Genomic DNA, 25287 nt, shown 5'->3' on the forward strand with positions numbered 1-25287 from the left:
AAAACGGGTTTGAACTGTGTGGGTCTACTTATACGTGGATTTTTTTCATAGTAGATACCACAAAATTACATAATCTACAGTTGGTTGAACCCATGGATGCAAAACCACAAATGTGGAGGGCCAATTATAAGTTATACATGGATTTTTGACTGTGGGGAGGGTTCCCTCCCCCCCCGCCTTGAATAACTGTGTTATTTAAGGGTGGACTGTAGTACTGGAGATAATACATAGAAAAGGCAACTCTAAGCATGGTATATGGAAGACCCAGGACCTAGGTGGAGATGTAGATTTTGGTGGAGGAGTAGGATGGAGTAGGGGCTGTAGAATGGGCAGATCAGGTACCAGCTGGAGGATGAGAGCAGAAGATATATTTTGGACCTTTTAAATATATATATATATATATACACACTTCATAGGATTTAAATAGGCATTGTTGGTAGTATTCTATAATACTTAATAACCACCTGCAAATAGATGATGGCTGAGTCTGACACTTCTCTTGTGGCCCTAATCTTTTATTAGTTAAAAAGAAGGTAAAAGATTTTGGAGGAGTGATGTCTTTAGTTTATTAAAATATGGCTTGTGTGGCTGAGAAGAATTCGGCACACAATTATTATGTACCACCTGAGTGTTAGGCTCTTTGCTGGGGGCTGGGCTATAAAGAGGACTTCTGTCCAAGGACTTGCAGTGTTGTAGGGGCAGGAGGATAAATCAGTAAAGTAGAACGTGACCAGTGGAACCCTCAAAACGATTTTGAAGTTGTTGAATGTTTTTATTCTTAATGTCAGTTATTTGGGGAATTCTTCGGTTTTTATGACAGTTAAGCGCTTTTAAAAAAGAAAAGTCTCCCATTAGACATCATGTGTGTGAATTAACTTGCTGATTGTTGGTACCGACCACAAAAATACCAGCAGCATTAAAGTAGTGCTTTTTTTTTTTTTAACTTAAAATCAGTACGATATTTTAATAGTAAATAAAGGCATTTAAATAGTAATTCAAAACAGTAAATGGTGTTTTGCCCACACATTATTTTACTTATTAAAGTCTTTAAATTGGTTTATCAAGGTTTTTTTTTTTTTTGTGGTACGCGAGCCTCTCACTGTCGTGGCCTCTCTCATTGTGGAGCACAGGCTCCGGACACACAGGCTCAGCTGCCATGGCTCACAGGCCCAGCCGCTCCGCGACATGTGGCATCTTCCCGGACCGGGGCATGAACCTGTGTCCCCTGCATCGGCAGGCGGACTCTCAACCACTGTGCCACCAGGGAAGCCCAAGGTTTTTTTAAATTTATTTTTTAACAGTTTTTTTTTTTTTTTTTTTTTTTTTGCGGTACGCGGGTCTCTCGCTGCTGTGGCCTCTCCCGTTGCGGAGCACAGGCTCCGGACGTGCAGGCTCAGCAGCCATGGCTCACAGGCCCAGCCGCTCCGCGGCATGTGGGATCCTCCCAGACCGGGGCACGAACCCGCATCCCCTGCATCGGCAGGTGAACTCTCAACCACTGCGCCACCAGGGAAGCTTAACAGTTTTTTTGAATTAACTGATTTATAATAAACTGTACTTAAAGTAGTGCTTTTAATACTGGGAGGTTGTTCACGTTGACACAAAAGTTTACTTGATGGTCTTTTCCACAATTATGAGCTAAGGACCAAAAAGCTACCTAGCAGGTTAATGAGGGGAAAATCAGGAGCAGAACAGCCAAGACTCGTCTCATGTCAGAAGCCCTGCCATTCAAGACCTAATTTTCCTGCTTGTGTTGATGGGGCTTGTCTTCAGAGACGCTATGAATCTTTTGAAATAGGGTCTGATGAACATTTGTTGTGGTGAAACCTAAATTGTGCCAGTGTTGTTCTGGTTGTATGGATAGTGTCAAGTTTTATTTCCTACCATGTCGTCTTCATGCGCTGGTAGTTTTATTTTTAGGTTTTTCAGTAATTTAATCTTAGGACATTGTCTAGTCCCCCAAGATTTTCCATTTCCTACTGTAATTGAATTAAGTACTAGCTTTTATCTGTTTAAATCTACAACATATGAAATGGAAACCATGCATCTGATCATTGGCAGTGAGATGCGGACATGAAAATTTTGGAGTTTGGTGTTGCGGAAAGAGGGAAGCTGTGCATTGGGGGAGCCAAAATATTGTCAGCCAGAGTATTAGTTTTCCGTTGCTTCTGTAACCAATTACCGTGAACATAGTGGCTTTAAACAACTTAATTTAATTATCTGATACTTTTGTAGGTCAGAAGTCTGACAGGGGTCTTACTGGGTGAAAAGCAGGCCCTTTAGCAGGGCTCCATTTGTAGAAGCTCTAGGGGGGAGTCCATTTCTTTGCCCTTTTTAGCTTCTAGGGGCTGACCATACTTCTTGGCCTGTGGCCCCTTCATCTTCAAAGCCAGCATTGGCTGGTCCCGTCCTTCACATTGTATTACTCTGACTTCTCCCCTCTGACTCTGGTCTGCCACCTTCTACTATTTTTTTTTTTATTGTGGTAAAATATCCATAACATGAAGTTTACCATTTTAACCATTTTTTAAGTGTACAATTCAGTGACATTAAGTAATTAACAATGTCATGCAACTATCACCACTACCTGTTTCCAAAATTCTTCATCACTCCAAACAGAAACTCTATACTCATTAAACAATCATCCCCATTCTGCACTCCCCCCAGCTGCTGATAAGTCCTAATATACTTTTTGTCTCTGTTTTTGCCTATTCTACATCTTTCATATAAATAGAATCATACAGTATTTGACCTTTTGTGTCTGGCTTCTTTCATTGAAGTGTACATTCAAGGTTCATCTATGTTATAGTATGTATCAGAATGTCATTCCTTTTTGTGGCTGAATAATATTCTGTTGTATATATAATATATACCACATTTTGTTTATTCATTCATTCGTTGATGGACACTTGGCTTGTTTCCACCTTTTGGCTATTGTGAACGATGCTGCTGTAAATATTGGTGTACAGGTATCTGTGTGAATCTCTGTTTTTGATTCTTTTGGATATGTTATATACTTAGGAGGGAAATTGTGTAGGGTTAGCTGTTAATTCTATGCTTAACTTTTTGAAGGACCACCACACTGTTTTCCGCAATGGCTGCACCATTTTACATTCTTAACAATAATGTATATACAAGGGTTCCAATATCTCTATGTCTTCACCAACCTCCGGTTTTTAAGAAAATTATTATACTTCCACTTTTAAAGACCTTTGTGATTACATCGGTTTCCCCCCTCCCCCCACATCTACAAATATCAGTTTAATATGTAAGGAAACATTCACAGGTTCTTGGAATTAGTGAGGATATCTTTGGGGGCCATTGTTCTGTCTATGACAGCAAGTCTGCCCTTAAAGTTGTGGCTATTTACAAATGAAGAGCTATAGAATCGAGGCTGTAATTTTTGGTCACAATCATGGCAGAAACCTTTATTTTTATTTTTAATTTTTTTAAATGGAAACTTTTAATCCTAATTGCTTTTCTTTTTTAATTTATTTATTTTTGGCTGTGTTGGGCCTTCGTTGCTGTGCGTCGGCTTTCTCTAGTTGCAGTGAGTGGAGGTTACTCTTCGTTGCAGGGCGCGGGCTGCTCATTGCGGTGACTTCTCTTGTTGCGGAGCGCGGGCTCTAGGTGCACGGGATCTTCCTGGACCAGGGCTTGAACCCATGTTCCCTGCATTGGCAGGTGGATTCTTAACCACTGTGCCACCAGGGAAGCCCAGAAATCTTTATTTTAAATCAAAGGATAATCTTTTTCCTGTTATCTCAGAAGATGTGATATTAGGTGAGCATAAACTTGAACTGTTTTCTTCCTTTGATTATCTACATTGTGAAATGGAAGAGCGTGAGGCAGTAAGTTGCGCCAACCTTGAATATGGAGCCCCGGTTGAGTAATCTTCCGGAGTGATTGCTGTGAAAGGGGAGAAGCGACTATCGATGATCCTAGTGATCTAAGAAAGGAAGTGGAGGCTTGCTGCTGGGAAGGGGTTGGGGGAGAAGGAGGCCAGGCTATCGGGGGAATTGGGAGGGGTGAAAAAATATACTTGTTTTAGGTCAGCAGGTGATAGAGATACCATTCTTATGGCTTGATTGTGATGGAATCCAGCTATCTAATATGTTGCAATTAATTTGAGTTTGGTATCTTCAATTCTCAAAATGTTTTTACTCTAAGGAATTTTATGTCATAGGATGTTGATATTTATCAATAGACCAAGAACCCTTTCTCTGGATTTAGACTGTGCCAGCAAACCTTATATTCGCTCTTATATTGTCAAATGATTGCCCATGAAACAGTTTTCTAACATCTTAAATGTGGCCTCTTGGGTAACTCCCCATCCGACTACACAAGTGTGTGCAGGTGGACACTTCCTGGAATAGCAGTTGGCAGACAGGTGGTAAACAACTGGTTTCCAGAAACATGTCAAGGAATCAGACATCAGGTCTCTCTAATGGAAATCAGATATGAGGTTTGAAAGAGCTTGAATGAGTGTTTCTTTCCATTTATTCCCTTTGTGTTTGAATATGGTAAGAATCTGTATTTCAGGAGTTGGCATGATGGCCAGAGGAGGAATGTGTGGTTTTGGCATCTGCTGGGTTTTGAATCACTTAAGCTACTGATATAGGGAGTAGCAGAAAGATGGGCCACAGGAAAACTTGGCCTAGACTACTATAGTTATGCCCTCCTATTCTGTAGATAACATGGGCTCTCCCATCCACTTCACCCTTATTGATGATGCTCTGGCCTTGCAATTAAATATAAATAATATGAACATATATATACAATCAACACTTTACTAAGGGTAGTGAAAGTGTGATTAATTTAAAACAGTAGGTAATTCATAAGCGACTTCGGGAAATTTTTGTTTTAGTTTGTGTTTATCGGTAAAAACAAATGTGTAAGTTTGTAGAGGTTTATAATTTTACAAATAAAATGAATTGTTCTCTGAATACAAAGCCCCAAGTCAAGGAGGAATGGTGGAGACAGTGGCAAGTGCTGGTACTTATTATTATGGTATAAGTAAACTTGTGTAGTCAGGAAGGATGGAGGCTTACTGAAGTAGGAGGAGAGCATAATAGTAATTCCATGTATTCCTTAAAATGATAATAACAAGAGTAGCAATGTCAAACATGTACTGAGTGCTTACTGTGTGCGGAACTTTGTGCTAACTACTCTACGGGCATTATCTGATGGGATTTTCTAAAATATATGTGCATACGTGCACGCACACACGCGACAGATGTAAGTGGGCTTTCTTTCTTGATAGTGGGAAAAGAAGGCATGTTGGCCCAGATTCTTTTTCTGTCTCTGGTAATAACCAGTTAAACGAACTTGAACATTGCCTTCATTTTCTGGAGTCTGTTTGGTCACCTCTAAAAAACAGAATAGGACTAAAATATCACAAGCTTCCAGCTCTGTACTTTTTCGATTATAAAAATGTTATGGAGGAGTCCTTTGTATTTAGGTCAGTCCTAAAAGAAAGCCTTCCAAGAAAGCAGACTGTAGCTAAAATTGTGAATGGGAGATAAGAGAAATGTGTCATTCTCACAGGTTCCCCAGAAAGGACAGCTTTCCAGTCAGATTTCATTTTGAAGATGTAACTAGATCAGGGGGCAGGCTGATTTCTCTTATTGTGGGTTTCTCTGGCACATGAATGATATTAATACCCTCAATGATTAAATAAAAATGACAGTGACAATGAAAGATGACTGACTGATGCTTTGCTTTGGGGAACTATTTGGCTGGCTGCCTGAGTCCTGTGCCAGGAAAGAAGCTGACTGTATTTCAGCAGAATTCTCTAGGCTAGGAGTATATTAAAATTTAGGATGTCAGGTAGTTGCTTGAAACAAGAACATAGGGCATGGAAGGAAATGGCTTTGAGGTTAGTTGAATGGAGGGGTGGATCATGTATTGAATTTGCAGCCACCCTCCTGCTGCCTCAGATGTTGCAATTTTAAGTGAACTCATAGGAGAATTGGTGCATTATTCAGTATCAAGTGACTCAACTTGATGTCCCAACTATGGTATAAGGAAAAATGGCAATCTGGGAAGAATTAACAGAGGAGGAGCAACCCTTTACCGAGTGTGATTTGAGGTCCCCAAGGTTGGCTTTTCCTAAACATTTCCTTGGCTGATGATTTACCACTGCCTGTCGAGTAAATTTGAAAGTCTGTGCTCTGGTGTCCAGGACCCTGCCTTTCTAACTTGGTCTCACAGGACCCACTCCTTACCCTCTGATTTATTCTGTGTGGTTCGCAGTCCTCTGCCTTCTGTATTCATACCTCTGTTCACGCTATATTCATACCTCTGTTCACCTAAAATAATGAGAATAATAACATCTAATATATTGACTGCTTTCCATGTACTTACTCTGTGCTAACTATGAGCATTATCCAAGTTAATTTTTCTCAAACTTTGTGAGACGGGTAGGATCATCACCACCATCATCATCCTTCTCGTATCACCACCACCATCTCCATTTTTTTCGAGTGAGGAAACTGAGGTTTAGTTTAAATAATGTACCTAGGATCGCACCCCAAGTGTCCCATCTTCAGAGCCCAAATATTAAAAACCATATTATGCCGTTAAATGCCAATCTTTATGCTCTCCCCATACATCCAAGCCCAGTCCATAGCATTTCTTGCTTTCCTTAACAAAAAGTAATGGCTTCTTCTCTGCAGTTCGGTTATATCACATAACATGTTCAGTTGTGTATTGGTGTATTTATCTTCTCTCCTTCTGCATCATTGAAGCCTGAGTTTACCTCATATTTGTATCTCTGCCTTCATTTGATATTTTATAGGGTTTATTAAGTGTTTGTGAAATTGAGGCAGTCAGTACCTGGCTATCTACAGATTTGATCCACTAACTTTGGACGGGGACGTGTTTTGTAGTTTATATTTTTAAAGAAATTGAAGGATTCTGTTAAAGTGCCAGTATTTTGTCTGAAAATGTTAATAGCTTATTAAAAATATTAATAAATATGTGCATTTTCACCTTACCCTTGCAGGCGAATGACTGTGTCTCTGGTTATTCAAGTAGAATTGTTGGTATGCTTCGCTCAGCTCATATTTTAGAAACATTATAGCTTAAATGTCAGGGAAATAGGGTGATCATACAGACCTCTCTTTTGAGCCTTGGAATTTTTCACCTGTCTCCTGTGTGGAAGAGCTACTTAACCTTCCTGCCCTTTAGTTTTCTTCTCTGTTGAATGGAGAAGATAATACCTGCTTGTCATGATTTTAAAGCAGATTATGTTGGATAACGAATGCAAAGAGCTTAAGGGCCTGAGATGTATCAAACCGTCAATAAATGTTACATCTTGTTGTTTTTAACCCTTAGCTTGGATTCTGACTGGATTCTGACCTTCAGTTTTGAATTTCATTTACTGGCTTTTTCAACTCTGGATTTGCTTTGTGATTCAAGTTATGTGGTCCAAGATCACCAATAATAAGTGATAAAGTCAAGGTTGGAATCCAGCTAGTCTAACTCCAAAGCCCAACTAGGAAATCCCTGCCCCACACTGCCTCATTAAATGCAGTTCTTTACTGCGCTGCCCAACCGTCCAGTTGGAATCCATCACACTTCCTTGCTTTTTGTAGCAAAAAGTAATGGTTCCAGGGAGTGGGAGAAAGGGGAGTTATTCAGGGTATAGAGTTCCAGTTCTGTAAGATGAAAAAGTTGTAGAGAACTGTTACATGACACTGTGAATTTAGTTAACACTACTGAACTGTACACTTAAACATGGTTAAAAAGGCAAATTTTGTATTATGTGTTACTTACCACACATTAAAAAAAGAGTAATGGCTCCTTCATTTGAGTTCTCGTAAGTGTTTGTACCTTTATCATTCAAGAACTGCCATTGGTGGTCTCAGCTCTTACTCTAGTGCCATCTTTTCCCTACTTCCATAAGCAACACTGCTTGTAAAGTGTATGCAGGTGAGGTTGTGTAACAGAAGAGTTTCCATCGTGGAGTCTGGTGACTTAATGCTTGAAAGCTTTAATTTAGAGATTATAAGAACAAAACTATATTACATAAGGTGTATTTGATATTCACTTTCACTACTGTAACTGCATATGGCTCTGGGTTTCTCAACAGGAGGCTTGAGGATATCAGGGGAAAAGAAGGATATTTTGCAAGTTTTTGTTGTTCCCATGAACCCAGGACAAGAGCTGAGACCAGAAAACTCTATTTCTAGGGCATGGGTTTATTTGGTTCTGAATGATTTGGATACCTTCATTCTGCTCTGTGTTGTATATGATAATTCATCTATAAGTATCACTTCTAATGTATAGACTCTCAGAGACTCTTTTAACCATAATTAATTTCTCCATGAAGCACCCAGGCACTTGCATATTCCGTTGTTATCGAGTCATTAAATCTTCTATTTTTAAAAGTTTCTAAGATAGAAAGCGCATTTAAAAACCATGTAAAATAGTATAGGTAAGTATAAGTATAGTATAGGTAAGGATAAAACCAGAATATAGACCATAAAGATAACTACCCCTTGGATTAGATGAATTGTTACAGTTGATACTGATTTGAGTTTACTGGCAACAAAAACAAAACAAAGAGCAGGTTGCATGGTTTATTATATGTGGCAGAAGAATGCCTAAAATATTTTTCTTTTCAAGGAAATGTTGCTAGCATTGAACTTGAAGATATTTCCCCCCATGAATTCCTGTTTGAAAGATAATTATTAATAAGTAATAGACATTGTCATTGACTGAGGTTTTATAAGAAACAAATGCTCTTAAGTGTGTAGACTTTGTTAGTAGCTGAAGCATAAATGCTAAATCAGTGAAGATATTTTCAGACTGAACAGCATGACTGAGTTAGTTTGCTTTTCATTGATTGAGCAACTTGTTTAGTGCCTACTGTCTGCCATGTACTGTGCCTGATACTGGGGGTTAACAAAAGAAGTTGTCCTTGAAGTATTTAGTCCATGGGGGAATTCAGGTAGGCAAACAGATGATTAGGGTACAGTGTGTGTGGTGCTGTAAAGGAGAGATGTATACACGGCTGTCAGAGCCCAACGAGAGGGTATGTTTTCTTGGAGTAGTTGGGAGAAGGTTCTAGTGATAAATGATATTTGAGCTGATTCTTAAAGTTTGCCAGGTGGAAAGGAAAGGGACATTCCTTACAGAAAAAAAAATGCTCTTGGATGATCTAATTTATTTGAGCTAGGAACTTATACAGTCTAGAAAAATATATAATTAACATCCACTAAACTTTTCAACTCAAATATCATATGTCTTCAGTGGACTTTTGGCATGTACTTGAGTGCAGCAACTTCGTGATTAAATTCTCTCCTGTGCCTGCAGTGCAGATATGCTGGAAGGTGGTCAAAGCCCAGTGCTTACATATTGGATGGATTGACAGAGGAAAGGAAGGACAGGAGAGCCCTGTGTCAAGATGTCACTAAGTATGGATGAGGTGGAGTTGTCACTGTGTTAGGACAACTTGCAAGTTGTACATTTTCTATCAGATAGAAGGGCATCCATTTTTATAAGGCAGTAATAGTGCCTGGAAAGAGAGCCAATAGTTTCCTCAGAAAATAGCTTGGGCTCTTAGGAATTACCTGCACAAACATTTAGCTTGGACTCCAGAGGCCTGCCCTTTACAGCACAAAGGGAATGAGTTCCCTCTAAAAAGTCTACGGCAGTTCTTGCCAGCTAATCACAACAGCCCTAAACTTTAACCAGGCCTCTCTGCAGGGTCTGATTTTAGATGGAGCTGCTTCCTTGCGGTCCCTGTAGAATTATTAAGCTGGGCAATGTACGCCTGAACTGCTCAGAGGCTTGACCCGTGGAAGGGGTGATTTTAGATGCTTGGTGAATGATTACCAAGTACAGTTTTAGTTTTGGTGTATTGATGCTGAATAACTTCTCTGACAATAACTAGTCATCAGGTTGAAAAAGACTTCTTAAGACTCTTCTCATTCAGAAAGATGCAGACCCTTCTTCTGACCTTCAGAATTGTGTACGTACTTGCCTGCTTGACTGTTCTCTTGGATGTTTCCTAGCTATCTTAGACCTAACCAGGGCCATTTAGAAGTCTTATTCTTCACCACCTCCTCCAGATTTGCGCCGCCTTTGCAGTGTGCCCCTCTCATTAAGGAGACCAGCGTTCACCTAGTGACTCCAGGTAGAAGCCAGATGTCCTTCCTCAGCCCTTAAGTCTACCCAATCAATTTCATGTCCTGTTTCTGACATCTGTCCGCCTACTTCAGTTGATGTGCCATCTGCTTTGTCTCAGCCACCACCATTCATTTGAACTACTGCCCTGGCCTCCTAACTGGTTCCCCTGCTTCCACTTGTGTTGTTTCTAATCCGTTCTCCATATAGCACCCACAGCAATCTTTGTAACACTCACCTGTTTATGTCATCTCATGCTTACAAGCCTTCACTGGTTTCTCACTGCACTTTAGGTCAAAGGAAAAGTCTTTACTCCAGACCCTCGTGGCTGGGCATGACATAGCCTTGACTCACCTCTCCAACTTTATCTTTCCCTCATTCCTTCTCTTTTACTTTCTCTCCAGCCACACTGACTCACTTTTAGCTCTTTGTTTTTTGTTTTTTGGTTTTTTTTTGCAGTATATGGGCCTCTCACTGTTGTGGCCTCTCCTGATGCGGAGCACAGGCTCTGGACACGCAGGCTCAGCGGCCATGGCTCACGGGCCCAGCCGCTCCGCGGCATGTGGGATCCTCCCGGACCGGGGCACGAACCCGTGTCCCTTGCATTGGCAGGCAGACTCTCAACCACTGTGCCACCAGGGAAGCCCACTTTCAGCTTTGATGTGTCCAGCTGTTTCTTACCTTAGTGTCTTTTCCCTGTTTTCTCTGCCCCGAATGCTGCCATCCACCTTTTACCTTGCTCACCTCTTCTCATTTCTAGGTCTTATCTTAATGTTACCTTTTCCTTGAGAGGTCTTTCCAGATGGTTCAATCTAAAGTTGCCCTCTGATAACCTCTATCAAGACATATCAGAGTTTGAGAAGATTAGTTTGTTTCATCTTTACCTCTCTTATTATAATATGATGCTCCGTGGGGACCGTATCTGTTTGGTTCCCCACTGTGCTGTGGAACACAGTGCTTGTACAAGGGTGGTGCTTCATAAACATTTGAAAGAAAGACTGTTTTATTAAAATAAAAGTTGGTCCAGAAAGGAGCATCTTGGCTTTCTCTTTTCAGTGACAACAGGGCCTGCATCTAATTTCCGCAGCAGTGTTTGCAGACTGCTTCTGCATGAATGTCTTGTGGAGTAGTGACAGAAGGTCAGTTATTGGCAATTTTACTTTGCTGCAAAAAAACAAGAACAAACAAACAAAAACCAAACCAAACAAACAAAAAAAATTGGACGCATTTTTAGTGTTTGTCCTTGGAGTCTAACAGACTAAGTTTAGGTCCTGTTTTCTGTAAAGCTGTCCAACCTTGAGCAAGCACTCTTAGGCCTGTTTTCCCATTTGTAAGATGGGGAAAATTGTATCTATCCCATGGGTTTGTTATGAAGATTAGATGAAATTGTGTCTGCAGACTGTCTTATACAGGGCTTGGCACCTTTTAAGAGGTCAGGCATTCTTTGTCTTACCTGTTTATGCCATGAGAGATTAATAAGGACTTGGAGAAAAACTCATTTCACCTGCCTTATTATCTTATTGTTCTTATTTAATGCATAATCACACCCATGGGCACTAACATGAGGGTCAAATTCAGTTTGAGGGGAAATGATCCATCTCTAGGGTGCAAATAAGCAATGATAGACTGGTTATTTAATGGTCAGTAATGTTGGGCTCCCTCAGAAAGGCACACATGGAATTCTCCTTTGCTTTATCCCAGGAGTTGTTGCTGAACATTGTAAAATTGTAATTACAAATAAATACAAGTAGTTATTTTCTATTCTAGTTCAAGTAAATATTACATGGAGATAGGCCACATGAAAATATTTTTTCCCATTTCACATTATTTCTATGGAGAAGCCTTGGCAGTATTATTGAAATCTCTGGGGTCCAAAGATTTTCTAAGTATGTTGTCAGCTTTGGGGGTTATTAAAAAATTAATATTCTGAAGAGATTATTAGATTCAAATCAGTAAGTGGGATATCTGCTACCTACTTAGGCATACCAGTCTGGATGCTAGATTGAGCTTTGGGGAAAATGCTTGAGTTATATCTATCAAAATCATCAAAGGTTAATTCTCTGCCATTAAGTCAGAATAACCCACCCACCGTTGCCTCTGTTAAATTTGTTTCACTGGATGACATGAGACAGTACTGGTGGCAAGGGGAACTGTTTCTCTGTAAGTACAAGTCCTCCAGAGAACTAGGGGCTTGAGCATTATAAGTTCAAGACCTTTGAATTTGTCTACTCGAATATTCACCCACGCAAGGGGCTGTATTGTTTATTATGAGATAGGCATGATTTAAAGTGTTAATATAAGGGGTTAGGGCAGTTAAACATGTAAGACATTAGTTGAATACTTGGCTCAGTTGTTTAGAGCATGGGAGCTTTACAGGAAGGCCAGGGGAACAGATAAGAATTCCTTCTGGCACTCTCTCACTCTGCCATGTTCTGTGCCCAAAGATCTCACCTCAGTCCCAAGCCAAGTATCTTGAAAATGTGTATGGTTGGTTATTTGGGACATTTGACTAATAACATATGTATGTACCTGGGAAAATCATGATCAGCACTGTAGAAGGTGTGCTGTATTGACGGAGGAGGGTTTTATGAAGACTGATGTCTAGACATCTTTTAGCTCATGGTACATTTCTCACTGCAAACCCAACTTCATACACCAATATAGCTAAACTGAGAATTGAGGTTGCTGATGGTAACATATGTCCTGAAGGAGTGCTGTCGTCTCACAGAGGGGACAAAAACCAGTTGCACTGTTTTCTTCTTTACTTTCATCTGTTCTTTTACTCATAGTTGTCTATCAAAGCGAGTCAAAGTTGACGCTATCTATCAGTAGTTCTGTTCATTGAGTTTTCTTTTGGTGTTTTCTGTTCTGTGTCTGGTGGGGCTGTAGTGCTTTAAAAAGAAATTGGGGGACTTCCCTGGTGGCGCAGTGGTTAAGAATCCGCCTGGGGACACAAGTTTGAGCCCCGGTCCGGGAAGATCCTACATGCCGTGGAGCAACTAAGCTCGTGTGCCACAACTGCTGAGCCCGTGTGCCTCAACTACTGAAGCCCGTGTTCCTAGAGCCCATGCTCTGCCACAAGAGAAAACACTGCAATGAGAAGCCTGCGCATTGCAACAAAGAGTAGCCCCCTCTCACCGCAACTAGAGAAAGCCCGCACAGCAACAAAGACCTAATGCAGCCATAAATAAATAAATAGATAGATAGATAGAAATTAAAGAAATTGAGAGTACAAACCTCCAGTTATATAATAAGTCATGGGGATGTAATATGCAGCATAAGGAATATGGTCAACAATACTGTAATAACTTTGCAGGGACAGATGGTTGCTAGACTTATTGTGGCAATAATCTCATAATGTATGCAAACATCAAGTCATTTTATAGTACACCGAAACTAACCTCATATAGTACATCAACTATATTTCAATTAAAAAGAAAGGGCTACTAGGAAAAGAAAAAAAGAGGAAGTACTGGAAAGACTGCCAAAGAGAGCATCTGTGCTCCCAGTTTGGGATGGCCGGGGAAGCAAGGGACAATAAAACACCCTGGGGGCAGGAAACTGGACATATGGTCTTTTGAGGACTTTTCCAGGACTGATTTGTGATTTCTAAGGAAATTTTGGTAAGGATATAACAAAATCAAGTTCCCACTGTCCAAAATGAAAGACTCTTATGCCTGGGAAAAAAACTGGGCCAATACCTTCTCAATAATAACCTCTGACCTTTTGTTGAGGAGACTGGGAGCCTGCAATTAAATGAAGAAATAAGGCATTATCTTTCCTGAAATGCAAGTCTGTAGTTCAGAGCAGACTACCTCAGTGTCCCAACATAGGACTTCAGAGTCTCTCTCCTCCCATTCAACCGATTTGATGTTTAAATGACTTGTATAGGGTGTTTCTGTTAATCAGATGCTAGGATTTGAAAAGTCATTAAAGAACCACAGTAGTATTCTTTGGTCTGCCAATGAGTTACCCATTAGCAGTCTGTTGTGGAATGTGACATATTTCTTCTCTTTTTTTCTCACAGAATGCTATGAACCTACCCCCTGACAAAGCCAGATTACTGCGGCAATATGACAATGAGAAGAAGTGGGAACTGATTTGTGATCAGGTAAGAAACATTGATGCTTTTTTTCAAGAAATAATGAGAGAAGAGAACTGGATTTCCTCCCTAAATATATCAGACTTTTTTCAGGAGATGCATGAATTTCTGTCTTGTGATTTGCCTTCCTGTTGATTATGACCAAAGGAAAAGTTAGAAAATGACATTTTATTCTTGCATTATTTTAATTCTCTACTTTATTTTTAAATGTTTTTTAGTTAAAATATCTGGTAACTCTGGTCAAGTGGACAAATCAAATTCAGCTGATCTGTTTTTCTATTTACCTTACATAGCAGTTTATGCTTCTTGAATAATGCAGGTCCTCTAATTTAGTTGGCTTTCTTATTCATGTGTATTGATGTTTACTGATGCAAGAAGGTGAATTGTTTATAAAGAACCATTGCTTGGGCTGATAAAAAATTATTTCATATTATAGCAATTCCCCAGGTGTTTTTATCATTAACTCATAACAAATTTAGACTCTTCAGAGAGATATATAATAAAAAGAGGATTTCTCCATTTTCTGTCTCTCTACCCTCCAAATTCTACACTTCAAAGGCCCACTGGTAAGACTCTGAAGTATTTCCATCTAGTTTTTTCTTCTGTTTTTGTTTTTTAAAAACAATATGTGAATACCCATACATACTCTTCTGCATCTTGATATTTTCTTCAGTATGGATGTCTCTACGTCATTCTTTTAAAATAGTATGTAGTATATTATTTTAATTGGTAGTAATTTTTTGGGGACTTCACTCCTGGGCAGGTACAGGCTAATTGTTTAAAGCTTAGAAGGCTCACCCTGTAAAGTAAAGATAGGCTCTGTATATTATATATTAGCTCTTTTATTTTGTGCTATGAGTGTCTTCAGGGTGGTCATGTACCCCCAACCCCTTGCCACCCTGGAAATTCTTGGTAGTGTTGTAATTTCCTTCCAACCCTTTGGTCTCTTCTGTGGGACAGATGTGTCAGGGGAGCAGAGGCATTTTCTGTTCCCCAAAGGTAGATGGTCCATGTTCCCTAAGGAATAGATACCTGCAGTTAACATGGAGCTTCTGAAGTGCCCATTGTGTGTTGCTTTACTTTAGCTTCTGAACTAAAACAGTAAAACAGTGGTGGGGACATCATACTCTGTTCTGCATGCTATATTGAGCACCACAAGTAGATACAAGCTGAAGAGAAAGCTTATTGCTTATAGGACCATGATGCAAAAGAATAAAATTTTGCTGACACAGTCTTCTTCCTTGAGACTTAATTTTAAATGAGTATTACCTAAACCTATTACTGCCAAGAGAAATGATTTTACGATAGTGAACAAATGGTAAAGGGTAATTAGTGTAAAGGAAAGGTAACCACACAAATGAGAGAGGTCCAGGGGTGGTGAGAAATCCTGCGTATGGGGCTTCCCTGGTGGCGCAGTGGTTGAGAGTCCGCCTGCCGATGCAGGGGACACGGGTTCATGCCCCAGTCCGGGAAGATCCCACATGCCGCGGAGCGGCTGGGCCTGCGCGTCCAGAGCCTGTGCTCCGCAACAGGAGAGGCCACAACAGCGAGAGGCCCGCGTATCGCCAAAAAAAAAAAAAAAGAAAGAAAAAGAAATCCTGTGTATGACAGGTTGTGATGGAGCACAGAGCAGGCAAAGGAAGGTTTTCTTGGGTGGTGGTTTGCATCTCCAACATGCCAGAAAGGGAAGCCTGCTGATGATGGACATTTCTGACAGCTGTGCTCTTCTCAGCCCATAAGTAGCTTCATGGAGTTGGTGATGGGGTCTAGCGGGGATCTTGAGGCAGAGGGAGGAACAAGTCAGTTATCTTGCTTATGTTTCTGATTCTCAAATCCTCAACGTTCAGGTTATTTTTGCCCTTAAATGTTAATATGCCAGGATGTGGAGAATTGAGCTACTTCATCGGTTCCTTTCTGGTGGTCACTTTCACACATGCTGACAGCTGCAAACGGAAGTGGCTCCATCAGTTCTGAGGCGGCATGTGTGATTTGTTAATAATAGGGAAATAATCATAATAATTATTATTGCCAGTAACCAACATTTAATAAGCAGATTTTCTTCATAAGAGTTCTGTGTTAAATCTCGAAAGCAGTCATACTTATTAATATCTCCATGTGACATACAGGGAAAACTGAGACTTAGAGATATCATTGCCGAAGGTCACATAACTGTTACGTAGTAAGGGGGCGTACACAGTCTGATCCTAGAGAATATGTACATTCTGGGGTCTATACCCTTAACCACTAGCTCTTTGCCTCCTTCCTTATAAAGTGCTCAAGTTTGTGAATGATATACTAAAAATAAATTTAAAAATACATGTTATCTCTGTTTCTCCGACTTGCATTCTGGCATGCGTTCCTGAGAGGGAGAGAAAGCTGGGAGTTGTTGGCACAGGCACTAAGCTGCCATTATGGTGAACTACCATTTTTGGTTAACCATTAGTCATTGTGAGAATTGTGGCCAGCAGAAAACTGGGCTTTTTGTCACATGTCATACACATGAATATCATTTCTCCTATGTATGTTTGTGAGGGAAAAGATAAAAACCATGAGCTGAGAGCATTCATAATGTAGTATTTATATGGCAAATATAATGTATTGGTGTTTGTTGACTGTTTATCTGTTACCTACATGGACCATGTCATATATATATTTGGTACCTATCTATATCTGTCGGTGGTACCTAAACTGATAGACACTCAAAATACATTTGTTTTTATGATTCCATTTATATGAAATGTCCAGAATACAAAAATCTGTAGAGACGGAAAGTAGATTAATGGTTGCCATGGCCTGGGAGGGGGGATGGGGAGTGACTGCTAATAGGTGTGGATTTCTCTTTAGTGTGACAAAAATCACACTAAATTACATAAAAATTACTACAAAAAGACTTTTTGGGAAAATTGGGGATATTTGACTTGTGACTCCCAAGTAATTATTAGATGATTCCAAGAAATTATCGTTGACTTTGTTGGGTTTGGTTTTGGTATTGGATGAAATAAGAATCTGTTCTTACTTTTTAAGAAACATGTACTTGTGCAAGGATGAAATGATATGACTGGAGTTTGTTGTAAAATACTTCATCGAAAAAAAGTGGTAGATAAAGGAAATGTGGAAGAACCTTTAGTTATTGAATCTTGGTGAGATATGTTGAGGTCTATTATAGTAAAATCTCAACTTTTGTGAATTTTGGAAAATTTATAATATAAAATTTAAAAACAAAGATATTTGCTACTTAACTACCTTCATTTTTTTCCTCATCTGTAAAATATAGTTAATACTAACATCCTTAAATTATTTTGAAGATTGGAGGCAATATATGTACAGTACGTAGACTAACACTAGGCATATAGTAAGTGCTTCATAAGTGGTAGGGCTGCTTCTGCTGTGGCTGAGGGGCCCAGATATTAAGTATTAGAATCATGATTATTTTTATTGTCAACTTGTCTTCAAAAGATTCAGGGAAATTTATTGTTGAATCAATCATCATATGTTCCCCAAACATACTTTGCAGTTTGAATACATGGTGCATGATGCTGTCAGGAAAAGCCACAGCTATAGATTTCAGTCCAAGAAAACATCAAGGTGAACCTCTCTTTTGTGAAGTCTTAAAACAATGATCGTGGTGTGTTGTCATTGCTCCCTGACACACAACCCATTCCCTGGCCCCTGTTGCTTTGTGCACAAATAGTGTACTAAATACAAATATTAATTTTATTTCTTTTAAAACAAATAACGCAGATATATTACCTGTTATCTTAAAATATATGTTATACGCAAGGTGTGCAAAGTAAAATTGGATATTAAAGAAATTTAATTCTAAAAAGAAGTATGTGAACAAGAGTGTTGGACGACCCAGGGAGAGATTACTTCAGGTTTCAGTTCCATGAAAAATTATCATGTGGACACTGTGAATCATGGAACTGGTCATGTTTCTCCTTTTTTCCCTTGGCTGCTAGAATGCTTGGAGCCAAATCTGTGGTCTTCCCTTACCGAGTATACAGTATCTTAGTAGCCTACGTTTTGTTTACCAGCCTCATCCATGGCTTCATCGAATTTTTCCTGCCCACATTTTCCCTCCACATCGATTTCCTCACTTAAAAAAAAAATCTTGTATGAAGCTCTAAAGTTTCAGAAGTCTTCTTTTTGAACAAGATGAACATAAAATATATCAGCATTATTGGTGAACAAAAATTAAGTTTGCACAGATAACAATACTAAAATTTTCTATCTGCTGCGGGCATTGTGCAAATCGGTGCATCATATCTGTTGTTTTCCTTTAAGGCAGCATATAAAGGGTCAGAATAAATGCTTCATCATTATTCACCTATGAATTCAGTTGAATACAATTCACCATTTAATTAGAAGCATCAGTTTTTTCATAGTTTCATGTGGTTTCTGTTAAGTCTGTCACTTATTTTGTAAGTATTTAAATATGTCTCTTCCACCAAGAGCAAGTTACTGAAGGGCATGGGCCATGTTTATTGATGTACCTCCAACACCTTGCTTAGTGCCTGAAACATAATAGGTGCTTATCGTAAGTGTGTTGAATGGAAGAAAAAGCTAAATAATGTTTGGGAGACAGTGGACAAGGAGGAGAAGGCAGAAGGGAGAAAGAGGAAGGTGGAAGATGTAGCCTGGAGGTAGAGGTTTGCTGCTTCTTTATTCTGTTCACCTTCCTCTACCTGTTGGTGTAATTTGCTTGTGATAAGTGAAACTAAACTTCACTTCTCAATTCTGGAAACTACAGTAAAGAGGGCAGGGTGCCTCATGTAGATAAGAAGGAGTTTATATGGGCATATCTGCAATGAAGCTCCGTCTCCACCTACCCATGGTCAACTGAAAATCCAGTTCTTTGGCTAATTTCAGGAGCAAAATAAAAGTTTAAGAGAGAAAATCCCAAAGAGCTTTCTACAGTAACAGTATTCCAGCAGTATCCTTTAGTCCTTTCCTAGATTACCGCATAAATATAAAGATGACCTGCACTTCCAGTGGGTCTCAAAGGTTAGACATGGGAGAACCGTGTAAGTCTGTTCTGAGTGGGATGATAGAAGCCGAAGAAAGAGGCTTCCCTGCTGGGTTTTGGGCAGTATGAGGTGTATCCCAGGGAACTTATTTCTGTGCTGTAGTAAGTGGGCAAAGTTCCATGAGGACATCCGTTCGAGGACTCAGTGGGGACACCGAGGCTAATTTTATAATAGATGAAATGACAGTGTGAGTAAAAAGCTGGAAATACTAAGTTCTTTTGACAAACGCAAATGAAAACTCACAAGCTGTGTAGCAATAAGAGGGCTCTTTCCATGATCTTTATATCTATGCAGAGAGGGAAAGCCCTTGCTCTCACTGTGGCCTCAATTTTCAGTGCTCTCTGAACACAGACCCTGTGCTGCACTGGTTGGCTTTGGGGTCTTGGCACTTTCCCACAAGTTAAGGATTAAGGTTGCATATAGGGAGCTTCAGAGATCCTGGATGAATTTAAGACTTTCAGATCATTATATCTGGAAGGGTTGTTAGAGATCATTTATTTCAAGCCACTCCTTAAATTCTTCTAAGAAAGAATACTTAATGCATGCTTGTCAAAAAAAAAAATTAACTGTATTGGATCATAGGAAGTAAAGCAGAAATCCTTTTACCTTTCCTGCCTGTTCACTAAACTCCTTATTTTATAGATGATGAAATGGAGGTTCAAGAACATAAATGACTAGGCCAGTGCCAAGGCCACCCGGGTTAGACAAGAACACCAATTCCAAACTCCAGTCATGAGCCATTTCAATTATTAGGGACCTAGAAACAATCCATTGAAACCAGAATTGTAGTAGGTAAGGAGCTATCACCAAGGCTTCATTCTGTGGCTTCTCAGGTGATGTTGGCGTGGAGGGAATGGGGTCTGTAGACCTTAGCGGTGGTGGTGGCTTGGTTCGTAACTGTGCCTCAGCTGAATAAGTGGAAGTGGTTAGTCAAAAATTCAGGACATTGTAGATGACTAACACTGAGGGGGGTAGATTCTACGAATGTAAATAATCCCGTCCCAAAATGTTAGCAGTGCATACCTGAGCTGGGTCAGAAAACTCCCCTGTGGCTTTGCTGGTGATGGCACAATTTGTTTTTTTTTTTTTTTACAGGGGGCCGTGGTTTGGCACGGCTTGACCTTGCCCCCTAATGGCTGGCTATTGCTTTGCATTGTAGCCTCGTGAGAGATGGGTGTCTTCCCTTTGCTTGTATAGAATGATATGGGAGAAGGAGATTAAAAACAAAGACAAAAAAGGGGAGAGTGAAGAGGTGGCAGAAAATCATACCCACTTAGATCAGATTGCAGCTCTCAAGGCTTGGCATGTACGTGTCCTAGTCAGGAAAGGGGAAGGCCCTTGCTGCCACTCAGCCAGAGCTGAGCCAGGCCAGTGGTACTAAGATACTCCAGTACAGTGAGAGTTGCTCTTGTCTTTTTCAACACAACTGACCCAGACCATTTGAATGTATTTAATCATTAAGAATATAATTATTGGGCTTCCCTGGTAGCGCAGTGGTTGAGAGTCCGCCTGCCGTTGCAGGGGACACGGGTTCGTGCCCCGGTCCGGGAAGATCCCACATGCCGCGGAGCAGCTGGGCCCGTGAGCCATGGCCACTGAGCCTGTGCGTCCGGAGCCTGTGCTCCGCAATGGGAGAGGCCACAACAGTAAGAAGCCCGCGTACCGCAAAAAAAAAAAAAAAAAGAATATAATTATTTTTAAACCCTTCACTTACTTTCTAATACTATTTCTTCTGAAAGACAAGAAAGTTACTTACTGGATAACTTACTAAGCCAATTTGCCACTGGAATCAAATTTCCTAAAATCTTGAAGAGCACACATATATCTCTGTGATTTGTTTTTTTAACTGTTCATGTTTTTGTGAGCCAGTTAGAGCTCTTCTCTGCCAGGTAAGCAAATATTACTGGATACTGATAAATTATTTCTTGTAGACCATCAGATTCAGTTAATGAGGGCTTGTCCTTGGAGCCCCAAGGGAAATAAATGAGTCGTGACAAGGGAGGGTGGGAAGGATGGCTGTAGCCTGCTTCCGTGTCGGCTGTCATGTTAGTCATTGGAGCAGTGTATGGGTAGCATAGATAGTGGGAAAGAAGCAGAAGGAAAAGATGGTGATGCAGCAGTAGCCTTCGCCTTGCTCTAACCCCTCTCCTCTTGCTCCAAGACTCCCGATTTAATCTGCCTTTAGCCTCTATCCCCCAGTTCCAGGCTTTGATTCTACATTTAGCCCAGCTCACTTCATTGAGGCTTTCCCAGCTGTCGGGACAGCAGACAGCCATCTCCCTGCCCTCTCCCCCTTATTCATTCCTCTGGCTAGCTGACATTATTACTATATTTAATATTATTTGGTGTTAAGTTGTTTGCAGTTTTACTGTACTTCCATAGTTCTGTGGTATGTTGAAATGCTATTTAGTTTAAAATCATTATTAGGTTTTGGGATCTGTTTAATTGTTTTTAAATTCTATCTTTCAAACCCTTAGTATTTTTCTTTCATCGTTTTGATATTTGGTCTTTCCCTTCTGTGTAATCCTCCTTTTGACTATGCGTTAGTTGGATTTTTTGGTTGGTGTTTTGTTTTCTAGTTTATCTTTAAAAAATTCACTATGCATCTTACAAAAATGAGAATTTTCTCTTGTATCCAAATAAAGTCATCACAATTAAAATGAGTAATAATTTCTTAATATCGTCTACTGCCTGGTTCATATTTCTCAGTTTTCTTAATGTTCTTCCCACCTGGTTTTGTTCAAACTAGTCCAGAATCAATCACACACTACATCTGGCAGTTATGTTCTTTAAGTCTCTTTTAATCTAGAACAGACTTTTATTCATGATGCTCATATAGTAAAGCGACCAGGCAAGCCATTTTGTAGGAAATCTTGTTTCCTGTATTTACCTGATTGTTTCCTAGAGGTGTCTGAGCTCCTGAATTTCCTGTTAACCAGAAGTTAGATGTAAAGATATGATAGATTGATGTTGAACGTCTTTGTCTGGAATATAAGAGACAAATAATGTCTGATGTCTCACCATTAGATAATAAAGGTCAAAGGATCAGATGACAACCTGATTCCTCTGTTGTATGTTTTTCCCTTAGGCAGAAGGGAGTCTGTGGAGTGTTACTTTGGCATCATATATACGTCTCGTTACCTATCAGCCTTGTACCTAGTGAGTTTTAAAACCAATTGATAATTTTTGGCTGAATCAGTTTCATTAGGAGTTGCAGGAAGAAAAACAAACCCGATTTTCTAATTTTATTTCCCTTCAACATTAAGCCAGCAACTAGAGCTTTCACCTGGTGCTGGTTTACCCTGGAATTAATTATTCCTGTAATTCTTTCCCTCAACTGTCATTTTCAAAGTAAGGGCTTAGTTTAGTAGATACCTCAAAAGGTGATCAATGTTTTCTTTAGCTTCCTTTTGTGAATATCATCATGAACTCATGGATTTTAGTAGTCAGTGTGTCACAATCAATAGGAGATTTTTTTTGGGGGGGTGCTCACATTAACGACATTTTAACATTTGGGAGCTCCTTCGTGCTGGCTCCTCTCTCCCTTTGACATGATCCTATTAATCCTTACAAGCTTTTTGTATGGTGCAAAAATCATTTCTTCAGCTTAACTTGTACTTTCCTTGCACCTGACCTAGAATAAGACATTTCTTCAAGGAGCCCTATTCTTTTTCCCAGGGGATGGTATTAGAAGTCATCATATTATTAGGTTGTCACAGCTGCTGGGTGAATTTGTGTCTCGGTTTAAGTGTCTGGACCTTGAAAATGTATGTCTAATCATTATGAGTTCAAATTGATATTTCCAAATCAATTTTTAATATTAATTCACTTATTTTTTTGATTTTATAATTATCACCTTTTTTCATTGAAATATTTGATTCCTAACATCAATTATTTGTCTTTTCCTATAATGTTAAAAATTTCAAAATAACAACTACCAATATCATTACTAACTAAAATATTACTAACTAAAGTTACTAGGTGAAGGATAAATTTTTTTGTACCTTTGTGTCCTCAGAATGCATCCTATTAAAGATGTGCCAGCACTGTCATTTAAAGTCACTTGATGTTGATACCTTTTCTGTTATTAACTTCCAGTATAAGTTAGAGTAATGATAGATAACAAACAGATGCTGTGTGAGATTCCTAGGGCTGTCATAACAAATGACCACAAACTCCATGGCTTAAAACAACAGAAAGGGTTTTGTCACAGTTCTGGAGGCCAGAAGTCTGGAATCAAGCTGTCTGCCGGGCTGTGTTCCCTCCAAAGGCTCCAGGGGAGAATCCTTCTTGTCTCATCCAGCTTCTGGTGTCTACTGGCGTTCCTTGGCCTGTGGCTGCATAACTTCAGTCTCTGCCTCCGTCTTCACATGGCCTTCCCAAACTCTTCTCCTTGTATCTGATCCTTCTCTTCTGTCTCTTATAAGGATACTTGTCACTGGGTATGAGCCTACCTGGATACTCCAGGGTGATCTCATCTCAAGATCCTTAACTTCATTGTATCCACAAAGACCCTTTTTTCCAAATAGGGTCACATTCACTGGTTCAGGGGTTAGGACATGGACAATATTTTGGGTTGGGGGACACCATTCAACCCACTATAGATGCCAAGACACATAATGATTTACAAAACAAGCTTGTCGTTCACATAACAATCCAAGTTGGTATTGTTGATCATTGGAGGTTAAATTACACAGAATTAATCAGGGATCCACTTGAGGCTGTTTTCAACATAAAGTTTCAGCTTTGCAATCAAAGGAAGAAAGAAAATGCAGGTGGACACCTGGAGAGTTTTTTTGGGCCAGGTTTGAAAGTGGCATGTGTTATAGTCTTATTTTTTTGGCTAGGCCTGCCAAGGAGGATGAGAAATATAGGCTGGCTGAATACCCAGGAAAGAGAAGAAAGTGTTAGTAAACAGCTAGTCTCTGCTATGATTACTAATTTTGATAGTCTGATAGTTTCATTTGTTTTAGGTTGTATTCAATTTTAAAATTTGCCTTTATTTATGTATTCATTAATTTATTCATTGAATAAGCATTTAGTTGTATAGGTGAGGGAAAGCAAAGAGTAAAGTGAGAGAGGGTATGGGTCTGAGTTCTCCCCAAACAGATACCTCCTGTGATACTTGGAGTCTGGAAAGGATTCTAAATGGTTTATAGTACCAGTCTGTTCTGAGTTCCAGCAGGGGGCCAGGCCAGGCATGAATTGGCTTTGGGACATGCATTCTTGCCAAATTAAAAAAAAATTGTCTCTGAGTTATCTTCTCCTTGAGATTTTTTTTAAACATCTTTATTGGACTATAATTGCTTTACAATGGTGTGTTAGTTTCTGCTGTATAACAAAGTGAATCAGCTATACATATACATATATCCCCATATCTCCTCCCTTTTGCGTCTCCCTCCCACCCTCCCTATCCCACCCCTCTAGGTGGACACAAAGCACTGAGCTGATCTCCCTGTGCTTTGCGGCTGCTTCCCACTAGCTATCTCTTTTACATTTGGTAGTGTATATATATCCATGCCACTCTCTCACTTCGTCCCACTTACCCTTCCCACTCCCCATGTCCTCAAGTCCATTCCATACGTCTGCGTCTTTATTCCTGTCCTGCCCCTAGGTTCTTCAGAATCTCCTTGAGAGTTTAAAGGGACTGTTGTCCTTTTCTTGAAGTTGCCAAACCTGAGTTAGTTGCTATTAAAAAGAAGACAAGTTTTAGTTTCCCTCCAGAAAGCAAGTTTCTCTTCCATTAAGACTTACTCCAGGCCTCCAATTTCTTGATTCTAAAACGCTGGAGAAGCAGTGAGAGGAGCAGATGCCAGCTCTCTATATGTTGAGCTTTCTAGAGTTTAGTATCTCTGGAGACATGGAAAATTGAGTCTGAACCCAGAAGTGAGTTTACATCTTTCCTCTTCCAGAGGTTCCCTTTGTCATACAATTTTTATAGTGGGGAGAAAAGATGCTGGCCTATCCCACAGGGACTGAAAGAGGGACAGAAAATGGGGAGAAGGTTAGCTAAACAAGGGGGGA

At 39.9% G+C, this 25287-nt stretch overlaps 1 protein-coding gene across 3 annotated transcripts in view; it reads left to right on the forward strand.

Annotated features, from left to right (window-relative positions):
- The window catches only part of FMNL2 (formin like 2), a gene marked incomplete at both ends in the record, with an annotated part of 311376 nt that overhangs the window by 162530 nt on the left and 123559 nt on the right, over nt 1–25287 (forward strand). For all 3 annotated transcript variants that reach the window (XM_079710431.1, XM_079710433.1, XM_079710432.1), the window contains one exon: nt 14162–14245. In XM_079710431.1, the coding sequence (XP_079566557.1) occupies nt 14162–14245 (84 nt within the window). The remainder of the gene's footprint in view (nt 1–14161; nt 14246–25287) is intronic.

The sequence above is a fragment of the Hyperoodon ampullatus genome (assembly GCF_949752795.1).
Source record: "Hyperoodon ampullatus genome assembly, chromosome: 8".
In the NCBI taxonomy this organism is placed as follows: Eukaryota; Metazoa; Chordata; class Mammalia; order Artiodactyla; family Ziphiidae; genus Hyperoodon; species Hyperoodon ampullatus.